Here is a 19074-nt window from a genome sequence, read left to right as displayed (position 1 = left end):
ACCAATTTCATTTTCTCCCTTAAATTCTAATTAAATAAAACGTAAGCCTCTTTCGAAGTGTCTTAAAACTAAGATGCCAGAAATTTTACCGTCTATCCGCGGAAATAATCCTCTTTGTCTTATTTTATTTCAACAAATGATCTAAGAAGGTCGGCTTTTGTTATTATTTTCTTTAAATATCGGCAACAAAGGTATTAGTATCGCGCCTTTGATGGATAATAGCTTGGCTTGGGAACAAACCTGAATAAAGGTGAGGTTTCCCTGCATTTTCCTGACCTCTTTACAGCGAGGTGCGCGTTGATTGTAGAAACTGATACTGATGACTTTGCTCATTAGTAAGCGCATGCTTCCACCTCGATATCTCCCAGGTATTGCTTCAATACGCTATTCAGTTGTTTATGCTCCGTTGGGAATTAAATTTAGCAATCTGACCTAATAATATGAATAATCTGGGATTGGCCTTCATGTGGAAATAGTAAGGTGACGCGATCGTGGGCTCGTACGTTATTAATATATATGGCGGTGCATTGAAGCCTTGACCCGACCTTCGGGCCCGCACCCGCGCCCCGCGTCCCGCACCCCACACACCGGCCCGCCCACAGATATAAACAAGTTTCACTAAAAATGCATTACATGCCGTTTGAACCCCGCACAGCCGGATAATTTCATTAAACCATCTCCCCTGTTGACCTTTCCGAAATGTGACTTATGTTGCCACAAAACCGACAGTATGACGCAACCCTTTGTTCGTACCTGTTTAGTTCACGCCTTTTTAGATGTATGATGTATAAACGGCCGGCAATATGCATGTTTTAGTTAAACTTAGATAGAGCTCTGATAACTAAAATACCGCAGAATTTCAAAATAACTAAATTAAACGTTTATAGTTACTAGTTAATAGTATTTTTCTTCAATTAAAACTTTAATTCTAGATTATTCGCTTATAATAAACAAATAAACACGCCTGAAAATACTTTTAGTTTCTTCATTCGAGCATAATTAAAAACATGTATTTTGAAATTGCTTTTATTTTACGCCCAGACAAAAATGTGTTTTTGTGGGCGCTATGAATTTTAATACAAGTCGTAACTCTCTCCTAAAATTCTACTTCCAATCTTTTTACTTTAATATTTTCGTTCTTCATTTGTTATTCAGTGTTCCTTAGAATAGCTTAGAATACTTTGTAGGCTATCTATCGAACTAGTTCACACATGGTTAAACTAGAAATCTATACCTAGTTAAACTCCTGATAGAATACCCGACCATTAATGAACGAAACTGGAACAATTATTGACTTGTGCGAATGTAAGTTCCTTAGTTTATCTATCTCATTTCCAATGTGTAGTTTACATCATTTGAGAGTGGAAAGTACTACGAAGCAGTATGAAAGTTTATCCGCAGTTTGATTTTATGCACGTTAATATTTAATGAGCGATGTGATAGAACATACAACTTCTGCTCTACATTATAATGTAGTTTGAAAATTAATTGAAGTTAATAAGGGAAGTTATAATTTGGTACCTACATATTTTAAAATGTTATACGCACTTGTAAGAAATATAAGAAAGAAAACATTATCTGTAGCTAGGAATAGATGAGCAAACCATTTCATGGATATGTTCGCCTTACCTGTTTTTATTGCAATTATTGGAACCCAATACAAAATTCTACTGAGCTCCCTAACTTTAAAATACTTACTAACGTTTTCAGTACACCTATATCCTAAGAGGGCGTATCCATAAACGATGCACTAAACAAGGTCACGCTAGCCTATGATAGTATTAACAGTTACTCACACATGTGCACACTGCCCAACCCCACATTCACCTTACGATTAAGAGAGTGATGGAGTGTTTAGTAGGTACCCCCACGCCACTCCAGCGTATTTGAGCCGATAACCCCATTGGTTTATGAACCACTAACTTTTGCTTATGCTTAAAAAGTAGCCTTTTTAGTAAGCTTCATTACTGCAAAGTTTCATCAAAATCCTTTCACCCGTTTGTGCGTGAAGGACAAATATACGCACTTACAAACACTTACGTCTTTGTAATATTTGTGTGTATGTTTAGGTACAAGCGAGTTACTAAAACAAAGGCTAAATATTTCCCTCTATTTGAGAACAAAAGCTGCGTATTAAGTGCGTATAAAATAACCCTGTGCTCTGTAATTACGACGGTGAAAATTGTAGAGTATGCTCAAAATAGTTTTGGTTCTCCGCTTACAAATAGGGCTCGAACCATTCAGCTTTGTGACACGAATTCAATCTCGGATGTTGGCTTTGGTATTTTTAGATTTCATTGAATTATTTTGTTGGACATGGTATAAAAGATTTTTCATACTAATCATAGATGAGTACAAAAATAAATTGTTCAAAGATAAATTAATGTATCTTGTTTCCACGCAGGAATTTTAATTGAAACTTTATGATATACGTTTTTGTCAATGAATTGTGAACAGAAGATCTTTTGCACGTGTAAGAAACGTAAACATGCTGATAAGCTAGACCGTGTTCGAGAAGACCTCGGGTCTTTTATTACTAAGTATTAATACCCTAATTTGATACGTAGAATCGTTAGACAAATAATTAATTAGATGGTTAGTGCTTAGTTATAAGCTGAATATTCTATCTACATAGCCTAAACAAGCAACACTTTATGTAGGCAAAATTTCCACGTGTAGCGACTACACCCACGTTAAAATTTAACAACGAATAACTTCTTAAAGTTTCTAGATAACAGTAAACTAATAAAATATTCCAATCTTATCTATTATTCCTGCGCGGTTTCGGCTATACGTATTCCATGTTGAAGAGGTGATTCCAACCGAAATATACCCCTGTTCTTAAGATTTAGACCGCCTTGCAATCCGGGTTACGTCGCAGAACCACAAAGGTGAAAACGTGTAAAATGAACTTATTTTACCTCCGACTCGTAAACCGCACAATGTACGGCGGCCGTTTCGTGTGGCCCGCCGTGAATTTGGAAGCAACTGTGATTTCCTGACCACCTACATTCGTGTGTTCTGTGTTCTTTGTACAACTTAAATGCTAATTTATAAATACTGAGAGGGATGATGTAATTTTCACTTGGTCCGTTTGTTGTTACAGGTGTAGGAGGCGCTCCAGAGGTCATGTAATATGGTATGTCATTACTAACTTAAGCTTCATTACACGGTTAGATATTTATTGTTGCGTTAAGTTTATTATGAACCATTTGCTTCGTGTTATTGCGTGTTTATTTTAGACACGTAATGCTGAATTGTTTGACGCACAATGTTATGGATAAACTAATTAAACTGGCGAGGTGTGCAACTAAATATTAGTTTTTAGTGCGTTAAATTTTAGTACACAATTATTATATTTTTGTACATTAAAACGATACATATACTTACGTAATAAAAAGAAAAAGTAGATCGATAAGACATTGTAACTGCCCAACTTGGTCCAAAATGATTAGTTTTGGCTATAATGACAAACTTCCCATACTTTAAAAATATAGGTACTTTTATACAAATGCTATATACTTTGTTACAGATCAATCACAATACATATACAAAAAGAAAATGAGAAACAGCCTGCGGGCTTATAAATTGAAAAGCTAATACTGTGATTCTGGCAAATGGCTTGTAAGTTAGAAATGACGTAGAATATAGTGATGACAATGTGTTAGAGTATTATGGGAGCCGCATGGAGTCGCGTGCGCAGATGAGTCACACACTGCCGACCAAGCATCGCCCTGAGGCAACTTACAGGAGTTGCTCGCAGTCTCTGCCGCTCGATATTCTGTAAGTATTCATCACTATCACTACTGTGCCTTATACTGTAAAGATGCGCTTATTGCCTAATAAGCGCAACTGTTAAGCAAGTCTGAATTCAATAAGCATACACCTCATTAAAGCATGCATCTAGAACTTGGGTATTTAAGTCATGTGGTAGAACTTGATAAAAATATTCACATACATATCGTTTATTGCAGTCCATAATGTACAGTAAATAAATTATTATCAGTAATTGTTTTCGCATATAATCGACTATTGTTTTGTTTACTGAATTTAACTGCGTTGTTTTATCTTAGTTTGTTGACCTTGTTTACAAAAGCGATTTGGGAAAACACCGAGGTGAAATATAAGACGAACATTTAATTTGCTAATTTGCATTACACTGTCGAGGGTAATTAATGAGACAAGACTGAATTTACTCTTACATCTAAAAAATAAATTCTTATTTTTCCAACAAAATTGGTAAGATGGACACAAATGAAAAGAGGTAATATTGTTAAAAGCCAATATTTATCTTTCAATACAATAAATATTGGGTACAATTCAGACTCAAGGATTTCGTCAACCCACGCGCCTGAGTGGGAGCGAACAATGATATTTGTGAATGAACGTAACCTCACATATAGATAAATGAAATAAACATGTTGCGTAGGTTGCGATACAAGGCAATTATTTGGTTTGTTTAGTTCGAGTAATGACATCGTGTGACACCTATCGATAAAACTGTTTGTTTAAATTAAATTTGTTGGCACATACTCTACACATGTTTTGGTAGTGTAGTGGCTATTTCAGGGTCTCGGTCAAGAGTACTTAAATGTATTTTTCACAAATGCAAATACATTGAGTATTATTATGTTGTATTATACAAATCTCATTCAACAATGTCTCTGTATTTCAGGGATAGAAACTTTTTATTGGATTTTTTATGGCAGTCGTAAAAAGTTCTTTTTAATACAAAGTATTCTCAATGATAACAGGTTACGATTTTAACTCCTGAAATCAAAAGTTTAACTTGTGATAACTGCATGTAGAATAACTTAAATTTAATCAACTTATTTGAGTGACCTATAATTTATATTTTTAACTTTCAATCAATAATTTAATTTACTTTCAATTTCACTGATAAGTGAGCTGCACCCTAAATTGTTAACCGGTCAAAAGTACGTTTGAGTAAAGACGTTCTGACCTCACCAATCTGTTCGGTGTCTAATCTAGCAAACTGTGACCAGGGGTCGGACCATGACACGTTTGCTATCAGTGATTTAAAGCCAAAATTAAAGAAACTGCGTTTAAGTAACAGTAATAATACTGCATTGACATAATTGATGATAGAATGCTTTTGAAATTGTTTAATAGCTTGAGATTTGACTTGTGCAGACAAAAAGTAGTAATTCATATTTTTTGTGAGCCTTTTCAAACTATAGAGTACTAGCTGCCCACGGCTTCTCCCGCGTGTTGTGTTGATAAAAAGCCTATATGTTAATCATGGGTATCACCTATCTACATACAAAATTTCAATCAAATCGGTCCAGCCGTTTTTGCGTGAAAGAATGACAAACATAGGATATATGTAATAGGAAAACTTTCACATTTATAATATTAGTAGGATTATTAAAACTAGTGACGTACACAGATGGTTGCCGCGGTCGTCGTTCCGGCCGGCGGAGGGCGAGCTGGCAGACTGTGTGCTGGTGGTGGGCGTGTCGCGGCCCAAGCTCGCGGCCGCCCTGCTGTCCGTCACGCTGCTGTCGCTGTTCCTCACCTTCCACGTGCTCTATGACAGCGCGTTATACAGCATACAGGTACGAACATACAATACTGACTATAACTATCATAGCTAGGTAAGGTTGGATAACTAGGTAGGTAAGGTAGCGGGATTGTTCGAAAGAATTACCGCGGCCCTGGTTTTAGACAGTAAGAGTCTGAAACTCCCTCACGCTGCTCAGAGCGGGAAGGATCACTTGATGATTTCCCTTAAAAAAAAGAAGTTAGACTGAGAGACGGATGAAGAGTACCTACTAATTAGTTTTACTCTCTGTGTGGAGTTTCAAACAGTTCAATACTGATTCGACTCCATTACATGTGTACGCGACTTAACCTTTGGTCTATGCCCCTCACGATTTAGAAACTAATTAAACCATAACCGTGTTACCACAAAAACTTTTTAACGTCAGTTTAAGCCTTGTCTAAAAAAATGTCAAATTATGACGTTGACATATGGTTCATTTTGCAGCCAAAATTTTTTTAGACAAGTGTAAAACAGGGTTTTAAGTTTTTGTAGTAAGGCCATAAGTGTATAAAATTTTATATTATTTTAAATAAAATTATATCAGCTAAACTTATACACGTCTCACTGGCTACATCGGCCTTGACACCAGCCATACTGCAGTGACTATAAACATATAAATTGCTCTTTTGCACGATACACACATTTTTTCAGCTCATTGTGTTTGTAAAACTTTAAACAGTTTTCACATAACACCTTTTGATTCCATACTCGTATCGCTCGGCGATTTTTAACGCACGTCCCAGCGATAAAAATCGTATTTTATTTTATACGGAGTAACGCAAATATAGCCACGGTATTTTTATATACGTATTGTGTACACTGGAAAAGCATTATGGTTGTACAAATATTTTACTAGCCCACGCGCGCTTTGTAAAAAATCGGAAAGCGATAAATGAATAATTTATTCATGTAGTTTACGTTAGTTATGGGTTACAAACGTGACTGAAGAATAAAGACAATCGTTTTTGGACTAACTTTAATTAGAATTTTTATTTTATCCGCGTAATCTTAAAAAAAAAAAACAGTACTTTGTTTTGTTCCTTCTATCTACTCCCTACCACACGGGATTTAAACATAATGTATTAGGTACTCACTGTAAGTGCACACAGGAAACAAGAGAGACGTTACATTATATACGTTCACAACACACCATGTACCCGATAGGATCTACCTCATACCGTATTACAGTGCGGCCCACTGTAAGCCGGTAACGTCTACTATAAATTGTACGAAGAACGCGCTTAGTGTATCGAACTTAGTAAGCTCGGTTCGGACCATGGAGAACAAAATGACCACCGGAGATGTCATAACGCTAACTTTCCTAAGAAGGTAGTGCGTTACTAGAGGTGGATCCACCCTTACGGTATGTAAGGTTTTATGGAACCTGTCCACTGTTTTTAAAATTAAATCACCAATAAATCAAGACCAATCTTTATCAGACTGGTCTTGATTTAACAAAGAACCCGAACGCCTCGTTATTTCTAGTACCTACAATTGTGTTGATCACGTCTAACGTTCGTTACTTTGACCTACTAGAAGATGCCTGACCTACCTACCTTAAGGCATCTCCACTATCTTTACTTCCTCCGTGGCTCGAACCCTTTCGGGTAAGCGGCTTATTTTCCTCAAGCCGCCTTGACTTCCGCCATGCGTGGCTCGCCGTGTCTCGAGGCGTGGTAGCCAAGCCCATGGGCACCTCTACTGACCCCATAAACTGTTTTACAGAAGGCACAACGCCCACTAGACACTTAGAGCAAAAGTACTACAAGAGATATGGATTTTGTGCATGCTATAATAAATTCCTGTTTCTAATTTATACTATTACATTGTAAAACAATACATTATACACAGTCTCTCTCATTCATTTACGTCAGTTCTAGAGCCATTTTTAGAATCACCAAATATATTCAATAAAATGTATGTAAAATTCTAATATTTATAAAAATAACCACGTATCAGCTTCATTCAATATCGAGCGTCAAATCGGTGAAAAGTCAACGAACTTTCTGTACGGTAGTTCTTTTGAATTTATTGGGGTTGATGGTAATTACATAAATCTTTGTACTTATACCATGTTTAAGTACAATAACACCATTTTAATGTCGTTTAACTATGGTATTGTATATTTAAAGGCTTTTCCAACATTCAATCCGTTATTTTGCTTACTCTCTTAAAATTGATATGATTTTGACATTACTACCACATACATTACACTACATTACTACAACGTATGCAGGCGGAACGCAGAGCCTAGATCCCACAACACAAGGAATCCTAGTGTGGGATCTAGGGCCTCAACCATTGTAAAATTTGTTTTACATTAGTTATGCTGGACTAATGACAAAGTCATATCTCTAGCAATCAAATCAACAGATAGATAAAATATTGAAAACCTTATTCGTGGTCCAGTTTCCCTATAACGTTGATCTTCTGTATTTACGCATTTGTTTCGGAATCGTAATCATAATTAATGTTGTGAACCGTTCGCCGCAGATAACATACCACGGGCCTTTTTATGACACCCTTGTTTTACAATGTCACCGAGTTTTACGACATCAACAAGTAGGTGGAAGTAACGAGTACATACTACAGATACGTAGCTTCGAGTATATAGCCTTGGGCCTCAATGCCGGAAGGGGAGAGCGACAAATTTTTATCATGCGGTTTTAAGGAAAATGTAACCGAATTGGTGTACGTTTTTACTCTGTGCAATACGATACGATATAAAGCATGGACTTAATGAATATCCGGAGTTTTTGTTCTGTCTCCTAATATTTCATTCTGCCTTTTAATTTCCTTCTCACAATTAGTAACTTCAAAGATAACTAGGTATATCGAATTACTCGTCTTCAAAGCAACGATTCAACACTAATGATTAACTAACTAATAATTCATCAAAGGGATTAATAAATCAGTTTCAATTACGCAGACAAAGTGGAACTATTATCAATAATTAGACGTAGGTATACTTTCTACACATTGGCTGACATTTGAATCCTGTTCGTATATCTGTGACGTCACAAAATCGTGACGTAATAGGAGCGGAACGGCCTATCTATCACTACCAATGACACGAGTAAATTAGCTCTGCTATCAAAATTGAGCGGCCCGGAATTAAACTGTATTGAGAATTTGTATTTTTTTGACATATTTTTGTGTACGATCGCGTTGGGAGTTGCTTTTGTGAGCAGAAAGGTAATTTCAGTGTGCCAAAATAAATAAAAGAAATAAAAATTTCAAAATTACTCGATGGACAATGAAAATCAAACTCTATTTTTGCCATATCCTAACCATACAAACGTCATAAGACATTAATAATGTAAAGCATTTGGTTATCCTTCCTACACGAAATCCTACCTCAGACACCCATTTTTCCAATAAAATGATTCACAAATCAAAACCAACATTAGCAACCATTTAGGTCTACACAAATCTATGCTCAAATGAACCAGTGACAGACAAGCAAGCTAGCAGCAAGGGAAACACGGGTATCACATAATTGAATCACCTTATTCAGGTGTCCAATATACGTAGGCTTGTTAGTTCAGTGGCATAGCGTTTGTAACTATACAAGTAGTGGATTGTCCGTTTGTGTCAGTCTGGTAGTAGGAAAGTTGTGTTTTGGACTTGTAACTTCATGCATACTTCATGGAGCAGCCTGGATATATCTAAAGGTTTCTCCCGCGTCTGGGGAAACTGGGGACTGCTTCACGTACTCGGATAAAAAATCTCCTTCGATCAAGCGGTTAAAACTATGAAAGATTTTTTCAAATGATACCATTACTTCATTAGATTAATGCGTTAAACTCTTCAGCATTTATACATATATAAGCACAGTATCACCCAATAAATCATTATTCAGCAAACTGTTTCATGAAAGGCACACACGACACGATGGCACTTTTCAAATGTGGTTCCTAAAAACCGCCACAAATAACGTGCCTGTTATTGGCAGTCTCGCGGTTCACATGATTCTTTCATAAGCCAAAATAAAAATGTATGCAAATAATTCACAAAATATGGAAAGGGTAACGCAAAGTTCATTGCCTTTTCGTCTATACGGTAATGGGATTTCGGAACGCGGAATCTTGATATTTTTTAAAGTCATGTATTTTTTGATCGCCGGCGATAATCTACGAAAGTTGTTACTGCGTAGGCGTCGTGATATCATCTTAGAACATTCAACCAAAGGACTTCGCTTATATTATTCTTATTTTCTTTTGAAATGCAAAATGGGGCATTTTAGAGGTCGAAGAAATTCTTTGTGTTTATGATGATTTAAGATGAAATATAGGTTTATGAGTGAGTAACAATGCCATAGCGTATTATCTGACAACTTCTTATTCAATGACTTACTTGGTGTCAACTCTGTGTAATAATTCTTTTACTATCTAGTTTAAACTTAGCATTTTATCAGATTCTCATGACCCTTATACACGAACAGGCGGCGAGCATGGCATCGGCCGCCAGCGAAGGGCGTAAGATCCTGCAGAGCCAAGAGAGCAACACCAGAACTATCAACCATCCGATGGCACTGCGCAAGCGGTTACGACCTCCCAGGCAACCTAGACCGGCACGCAGACTCCCACAGGTAACATAATGTTCTGTTTCTAATGTTTTAAGTAGACAACGTATAGCCTAAAGCCTGAAACTGTTCTCCGCGGGGATACAAATCCGCTCCCGCCCGCTTAACGCAGTTTCAGGCCAAACCATCAGTTAGTTCTTTTACTATAGTTTAAGGTTACGTGGTTCATTCTTTTCAAAAAGAAGAAAGATACCATCTTTTCGAGGCTGAACGAGCTTTGCTATATTAAAATAAGAGATCTTGAATTACGTAACGAGATTTCATATTATATTCTAATGAATTGATGATAAACTTTTGACCGTCATGCCCTAAGCTATCAGAATAATCAATTAACTAAACAATTTCTACGCAAACTAATTAAAACATTAAATAAATTATCAATTTAATATCACATTTTAATGATTTGTAAAATAATAATGAATGCCTAACACGTTTACGCAAATACTAAGTAATTAGTAACTCATTAACATTATTCTGTTAATGATTACATTATGAGTTGCATTTTAGCGAAATTGCCTATTTAATTATTACAAAATCATCACTAGGTTTGTAATGTTTTAAATAAATAAGTGGGTTGATCCATTATGATTTATTATTGGTACATGAAAGCCAATAAAAACTTCAATTATTGATCTTCCCTGTGGAGTGGAAACGAACATTCCCCCGAGGTAGCCTAGCTCACTATAACTATGGATAGATTGGAGTGATGGATACGATAGTTAATTGATTTATTATCGCCTATTATTGTTCCTGTCATTTTATATTAGCAAAATATACAGAAAACAACTAAAGTAAATTATATAGTTGACAGTAGTAATAACTAGATGTTTCTGACAAATTCAATCACGAAAATCGTTTTGAAATACGACCTAAGTATTCTTACAATCCAATGTTTCTAATAATTTATTCAGGAATATTTTAAGGTGAGTAAGTAGGTTGTCTCCGAAATACTATTAAGTGATTGAAGGTTCGTTTTGAATTCTTTTTGCCGTATCTGACATCGATACCTGACAGCGACTGGACGTGCTGCTGCCACTTCGATCCATAACATGTAAATATGTCCATACAAACCAGTAGTGCAGCTGCGGCCAACTTCATGATCAATTCAAAACGTTCTTTTACAGTGTGAAAAAAATTGGATCTCGCACTGTAACCAAAACCTTGTTACAGGCTCTTATAATAGGCGTCAGAAAATGCGGCACCCGAGCGCTACTAGAGATGCTGTACCTACATCCGATGGTACAAAAGGCATCTGGTGAAGTCCACTTCTTCGATCGAGATGAGAACTACGCACTAGGCTTGGAATGGTACCGGAGTAAAATGCCGCTGTCATTCAAAGGGCAGATCACGATAGAGAAGAGCCCGAGCTACTTTGTTACTCCGGAGGTAAGGATCTAAAAGTATATCTACAGCCGCCTAAACACTAAAGTGTAGCTCTTGAATATTGGAGCTATGCTCCAAAGTATGTCCTCAAACCATCTACAAACAAATTTTATTTAATACAATTTGCAGTTAGTGAGGACGGGGCTTTAAATCCTTCGAAATTATGTACACGAAAAAAAACTTTTTTTTTCTAAATATTTACCTCTTATTATACCAAGGTACCAGAACGCGTTAGAGCTATGAACTCCTCAGTTCGTCTCCTACTCATAGTCCGGGAGCCAGTGACGCGCGCGATATCCGACTACACGCAACTACGCAGTCGCGCCACACCGTCGGCGCCCGCGCACCCTCAGATCGCTGCCCACCCGGTACCTGACGCGGCCAAGCCGTTCGAACATCTGGCTATCTCTCCTGATGGATCGATTAATATCGCTTACAGGTACGTAACGACATATTTTTTTCAAAAGTTTCCAGGAATGGGTATATAATAATATTTTTAAATTATGTAAATAGTAATGTCTCAAATTATGACCCAAGAATATTTCCACTATTATCACTTCAGCTACTGATCTTAGCCCGATGCATGACTAATAGAAAAACCCTTATGCCTTAGGGTGATTCACGCTACCCCGACCGGACCGTGCCCCCGCCGGGGCGTAACGTGAATCATCCGACTACACTTGATTCATCAAATCATCTTATAGAGTATCTTTCTCACAGGCCAATAGCCATTTCGCTGTACCACGCGTACCTCCACCGGTGGCTGGAAGTGTTCCCTCGGGAACAGATCCTGGTGGTGAACGGAGACCTGCTCATTGAAGACCCGGTGCCGCAGCTCAGACGCATTGAGAAGTTCCTAGGACTCGAGCATAAGATTGGTAAGTTTTGTGAAGTGTTTATACGTTCTTGTATGGTCATTGATAGGTCTAATCGATTGTGAATAATCGATATTCAAAAGGTCAAGGCTTAATTCTAATAAACATTGAAATACCTAGATATTAGGAGTAAGTAAAATAGTTAAAGAATTCGTCTAAGTTTTCAACATTCTGATGTCTTTTCCAAACAGGAAGAAAGAATTTCTACTTCAACGAAACCAAAGGCTTTTATTGCCTAAGAAACGACACCACAGACAAATGCCTTAGGGAAACGAAAGGTCGTAAGCACCCTCGTGTTGATCCTGCTGTCGTCACGAAGCTTAGGAAGTTCTTCATCCAGCATAACCAGAGGTTTTACGACCTCATTGGTGAAGACCTGGGCTGGCCGGAAGATTAAGAAGAGAGTATAGAATAAGGGTCATCACCCCTATGTGATGGCCATACTACTTTGTTGTGATCAACATATCAAATACATATCATGATACATATCACTAGTCAGTAAATTTTTTAAAGTCGTTTATGTATACATAATAGCGTAACATAGAATAAGAAACCCGAAGAGATAATTTATTTATATCTAGCAATTTTTATTATATTAGACATTTTACATTTTAATCTAGGCAATTATTTAATTGATTTTGTTTCGGTCGTTCGTAATCTAATATAAGTTTGAATGAAAGGAACGTCTAAAGAAAGGGAACAACTTGAAATTATGGTTATGTGGTGTTTAATTTACATCTTTCGGTATTTAACCTCGGGACACGCGCATAATTTCATGCACAATAATTAATTTTCGTTTATAATACAGGAATATCTCGAATAAACTCTCGCTTACAAACTCCGAACACAACTGTATTGAATATCATTAATGTAACTTTTATAAAATCAGAAGAGCACCATAAGAAAATGTTCTGCCGAGTCCTAAGGTTAAGTCTTAAGTCTTCTAAGATTTTAAAATCATTATTATTTCATAAACAAATTCTGAATAGATTTTCCACAGGCATCTTTAAAGCACTGATTTGATAGACCGACCCACTGAAACCCTGAGCAATATATTTTTATATATAATTAAGTATTGTATTAATTATACAGCGTTTATTATACAGAATGTGAATTTTTTAATATTTGTGATAATTTCATTTGTTAGAATTAATGAATTTTATATAGGTGTAAGTATGAAGTAAATGTAACTGAACTATATAATATTACGTTCAAAGTGAATGAGTGTTGTACATTTTCGCTTTATACTTTAGGTGTCGTATTGGTCGTGCGTTGTCCTAAATGTGTTTCATTTATTAGTGAATGTGATTTTTCCAAATCTTAGATACTTAATCTATATCGTTCAAATAAATAAACTTCAGCAAAGAAATTTAATCGTAGTCGAAATATTAAAGTGTTTTGTATACACTGGTATACATGGTGTATAAAATACGATCAAAATATTCTACAGCATTGTGTGTGTATAGCTTGTAGTGGTCATAATCTTTGGTGTTTTCATTTACGCCATAGAATTAAACGCAGACTCTAATTTATTTACAAGTTTTGGAGAGATATAAATTCGACGCGGGTTTTAGAAGTATTCTATTTAAGTGTAACGTCCAAGACTGAAGAGTTAGTTGAATAAGTCTAAATAATACCTATTTAGCATAAAATGTCCATAGGTAATACGCGAGACGGCGAGCCCTGAACACAGCTTTTTAAAGCTTTGAGTATCTTGTAATATATGAAACACCAGCACCCCAATTAAGTTAATACGGATATCCAACTGACACGCCCGCCCCGAGGGACTTAACACACATTGCTGGATATGTTCGTACGTTTATCTTATTGAAGTTGCAACTACGCAATCTATTAAATAGTCGAAATTATAGGTATCGCAATTGAAATGGAAAGGTATTGAGTTACATAATAACGGGGCAGGTTTATGTCTGAAATGATACCAGATTAACTAATTATGTCCACATTATAGGAGTAATATTGTCCTATTTGTGAAATTTATTTGATGTTTATAGGCAATTTAAAATGAAAATTTCCTTTATTATACAAACCCTTTACAACTTGAAATTCGATCTAAATAACCAAAAATGTATACACCTACAAAATATTTACGATCTTGTCATTTTGCTATGTATTTTATATTGAGTAGGAATGAAGCAAAGTATTTTACTATGGTAAACTTAACAGGCCTTAAGTAATACATATCTCGATAATGAATGCTTGGTCACCATCGACCGTAGCATCGTAGACTACTACGCCGTAGCACTATCATGATGCGTAGCAACTTAAATATCCTTGAGTCGCACAGTATAAACGCAAAATAGAACTACATATAATAAAAATAAATCAATGAGAATTGAATATGTTCAAGAAACCCATTCATCAAAGAATACCACGCGCTACTGCATTAGGGTCAAACACAAAAAGAAACGTGCATAATATAAAATGGTGTGAATAATAAAACCTCATCGAATCAAACGGTTTAATAAATAAACTATCGATGAACCATTTTGATACAAAAATAATGCCAGAGTACTTTAACGGATACATTACTTCAAATGAGAATACACGTGATAAACATCACATAAAGATACGATTCCAATTGTATTCAATAAAACACATATAGAAGATCTATACGACTTTTACACAAACGTGTTCGAAACATATTTACAAGAAAAATATTTTTGGTGTTTTTACCTACTTTTAAATGTCACGTCTGAGTGTTTCATATCTTGTCTAGAGATACTTGATCTTTGGCAAGCGACCACCTTCCCGCAACGTTGAGTCGGATCGAAGCGAAACGGTGTAAGGGTGAAAATTATTTTTAAGTAGAATATTTGCTTCCAAAATCCAGAATCAACGAATATTATATATGTTTTTATTGTCCCTTTTATTGGCGCATTTACGATAATATTCGTGATGATTTTTCAGTAACCTATTAAAAGTTAAATGTAATATATTTACAAGGGAATTATAAAAGCACTTGCTGCGTATTTTATTGCAAGTTGTCGGAATTACTTCAAGTATAGTTTTGTTATAAAATCATAAACTTTCTCAGACTGTCTTAATATAATACGGAAACATACAAATATATTCATGTAATTAGGTAGATCAATTCACTTCAAATGTCCATATGAAATTTGTCACTTTATTTTCGCTCACAACTGTACTTGAAGAATTCCAACGAGTTGCGTAAAACAAGAATATCAAACATATCAAAAATTTCAATAATATATAGTTAAGTTTAAATGTAAGATCTATATTAAGTTAATCTTTTAATTAAATAAGAATCTTTATTGTTTAGGTAATTCACTAGTTGTTAGATAACTTTAATCACTGTTAAATGTTGTGCACGTTCATAAGATGTAGTTAAAGTTTTGATTAGGGCAATAATTTTTATAGTTATTTAATGAAAATTACTCTAAAGAATATTATTTATATTACTACAAATTGTTAACTATTTATTACATGTCTACGTTTCGCTTTTTAATACTTTCTCAGCTTAACTTTACTTTGAAGGTTTACTTTCTTAAATTATTTTACAGTTAGTCACGGATATTTTAAAGTATTAAAATAAATTTTAAATGTTACCTTAACACCTTGTAAATATCTTCTAAATCTCCCTTCTGTAAGTTACATTGTACCTACATCTTCAATAAATAAAATACGAAGCAAAATACCTAGTTTTATTTCCTTTTTATGCTGCCTTTAGTTTGGTACCTACTGGCTTGCTAGCTTACAGGAAAATACGGTTTCAGTTGATTGTAAGTCCACAATATTTATACCAGTCTCACAATATTTGTTGCTAGGCGCACGTCTTTTGTTTACTAAAAATGAAACTCACAGATTCATAGTAAACTACTTTTCATCTACGTAACTATATGAACTTAATAAATACGTTCCTACGAACGAGTTCCTAAAGAGTGTTTTATAAACGAGTTTTTGGCAAGGTCGCAAATAAATCAAACAGATCCCTGAAATAAAATAGTGTCTAGCAAAAGCATAAATTTTCTTGACCCTCAAATTACTAGTCTGGTCAACGAGTAACATCGATCACAGGTACTGGCCTTTTAACCCTCGGTTACAGCAAATAGAGGCCCCTACCGATTGATATTTGACCACATAAAAAATAACTAACCTCCTTGAGTAGGGTTCGTAAAACAAATAACTGAAGACGCTGAACAAGTTTTTTATTTCTTCTTCCCTTGGGCGAAGTAGCAATATTAACAACTCCACATTTTTGGAAGTCAATCAAAAGTAACTTGCCAGACTTGTTTGTTTACTTCCAAATATTGGTCATAAATATTCAATAGTGTTTGCGTTGCTAGGCAACGGCGTGGTGTTAATATGGAAGATCCTACACTGCTACGTGCGGTGTTTCGGTGTCTGCGATGATGTTTCTCTAGTCTGCCCTGAATTGTACCAGCCCAGTACTTTCGTTTTTCATTAAAATGGTGACCGCAAAAATGGGACCAAAAGTAATTTTCAATTTCAAATAACGCGTAGTCTGCCCAGCATTGTTAGGCAATCTACCAGAGATGATTTCGTATGTGTATTTTTTTAATCTCATCCATTAAAAAGATGGTTACAAAAATTGGTTCTACCTACGATTCCTTAGTAGGTACAGCCTACGGGCATCAAAGGTAAGTCTGATATTTAGTCAGTAAGTTGTAATAAGCGTTTCAAATTGAAAACAGTACTTTCAGGTAAAGCCTAAGAAATGCTGTGTGAGATCGCTATTAAGTTGGTTCTAGAATTTCACAAAATAAATGGTCAAATAAAATGTTGAGCAGCTTTTATTTCAAAAAGAAAAGTGATTTCACATTTCAGAAAAATCAAGTTACTAAGCCAAATTCTGCCATCAAATAAATGTAATGGCAGTACATTAAAGCCATTTCAGGCTAACTTATAAGTATGTATGAAACAATGAATGTTAGATTGAAGATAATAAAATTGATACAAGAAAGTTGAATAAGTAACTGTTTTTGGACCTTAGTTCTATTGTTTTTCCAAGACCTCGTTGTAATAAAAATGTTTTCTTTGTCTGTGAACTAGTAACATTCTTCTAAAATAAACATGTATATACCTAATTATTATTTGTTACATATGAAAACATCATCCAAATAATTTCTAAACTAAATACTAGTTCACTTACAGAGTTTAAAATAAATTCCAATTGTACACATATATGTTGATGGTAAGGGCATATAGGAACCAAGACGGCAATCAGTCCCAAACTGGCTCATTGAAATTCCATGCAATGGTTTACCAGACTCGAGCGATCATAACACTTAGTTGGAGGTATTAACTGTAATGGCTTGGAAATATAGGTAAGTAGACAAATATATACATGTGTTTCATTAAATATGCCAAATATAGATGTGTCATTTCCATCCAGCCGCTACAATTTGGTGATAACCAAAACTACATACTTGGATCTTATCAAGAACATGATACATACCTAAGTATTATTATTTTTTTACAAAAGAAATGTAAGAAGTCGTTTTAAAATAAAATCTCTAAAACATAGATACAAGATGATCAAAAGATAAGGGGTCGAGATCCTTAGCAATAAGACAAAAATTGAAATGGTGACGAATCGAGAAGTTACACATACTACTGCTCTATACCTCTACATCCATACTTTATCAGACTGGCCGTACATTCAGACATCATCATCCTCCGAGCCCTTTCCAATCATGTTGGGGTCGGCTTCCAGTCTAACCGGATTCAGCTGAGTACCAGTGCTTTACAAGAAGCGACTGCCTATCTGACCTCCTCAACCCAGTTGCCCGGGCAACCCGATACCCCTTTGGTTAGACTGGTGTCAGACTTACTGGCTTCTGACTACCCGTAACGACTGCCAAGGATGTTCAATGACAGCCGGGACCTACAGTTTAACGTGCCATCCGAAACACAGTCAATGGTGTCTAAGATATACTTAGAAAGTACTACAAACTTAGAAAAGTTGCATTGGTACTTGCCTGACCTGGGATCGAACCCACGCCCTCATACTTGAGAGGTTGGTCCTTTACCCACTAGGCCACCACGTACATTCAGACATCGCAAGCTATAAAAGAATGTCAGCAGTGCAATCTGTCAGTCAATTCAGTATTTACGACTAATAAACTGCATTTAATGTGCAGTCTCTTGCATCTCGCATCTTACCCATTAAAGTCCGAATGGCCGAAGTTATGGACTGCAAACGATCACTGTTTAATTTATTTATTACAAACTCTTAAATTGGATAGCTTACAGTGTTACTGCAAATCAATCTCCCCGAGTGACGACTTTTAGGGTCGATGACCTATGAAGAAAACTGTAGGTACTACCTACTATATTTTTTAAACACTTGCATTATTACTTCGATGACCTAAAAGAGGCAAAATTAAGACTGCAAAAGAGCATAGAAAGCATCTTAAAATCTCAACTGCAAGCAGTTGAATGTTGATAACAAATAGCCTAGCCCGCATATTTTCGACCATTACTGGTGAAAATCGTGTTTGATAGTAGTTACTTCTAGTTTTAACTTGACCTCATTATTTTTCTTAAAAGCCAAGCTCAGCTTTAATAGAAAAACTAAAAACGGTATAAACCAAATACATGATAAAAATTGGCGTCGTAAAAAAAATTGGGACTTTACATAATTTGTTTGGAAATGTAATAAA

The 19074-nt window shown here is 35.7% G+C and overlaps 1 protein-coding gene across 1 annotated transcript in view; it reads left to right on the top strand.

Moving 5' to 3' along the window:
- The window catches only part of LOC124631455 (heparan sulfate glucosamine 3-O-sulfotransferase 1), a 30243-nt gene extending 14160 nt beyond the window's left edge, over positions 1 to 16083 (top strand). The window contains exons 2-9 of the mRNA XM_047165854.1: positions 3107 to 3139; positions 3533 to 3783; positions 5411 to 5579; positions 10011 to 10157; positions 11322 to 11537; positions 11753 to 11973; positions 12255 to 12412; positions 12601 to 16083. Of these exons, the coding sequence (XP_047021810.1) occupies positions 3686 to 3783; positions 5411 to 5579; positions 10011 to 10157; positions 11322 to 11537; positions 11753 to 11973; positions 12255 to 12412; positions 12601 to 12806 (1215 nt within the window). The 5' untranslated portion in view covers positions 3107 to 3139; positions 3533 to 3685 and the 3' untranslated portion in view covers positions 12807 to 16083. The remainder of the gene's footprint in view (positions 1 to 3106; positions 3140 to 3532; positions 3784 to 5410; positions 5580 to 10010; positions 10158 to 11321; positions 11538 to 11752; positions 11974 to 12254; positions 12413 to 12600) is intronic.
- Positions 16084 to 19074: the final 2991 nt, after the last annotated feature.

This window comes from Helicoverpa zea, chromosome 6 (genome assembly GCF_022581195.2).
Source record: "Helicoverpa zea isolate HzStark_Cry1AcR chromosome 6, ilHelZeax1.1, whole genome shotgun sequence".
NCBI classification, from domain to species: Eukaryota; Metazoa; Arthropoda; class Insecta; order Lepidoptera; family Noctuidae; genus Helicoverpa; species Helicoverpa zea.
Note: the sequence above shows the minus strand (reverse complement) of the source record. Positions and strands in the feature narration are given on the sequence as shown.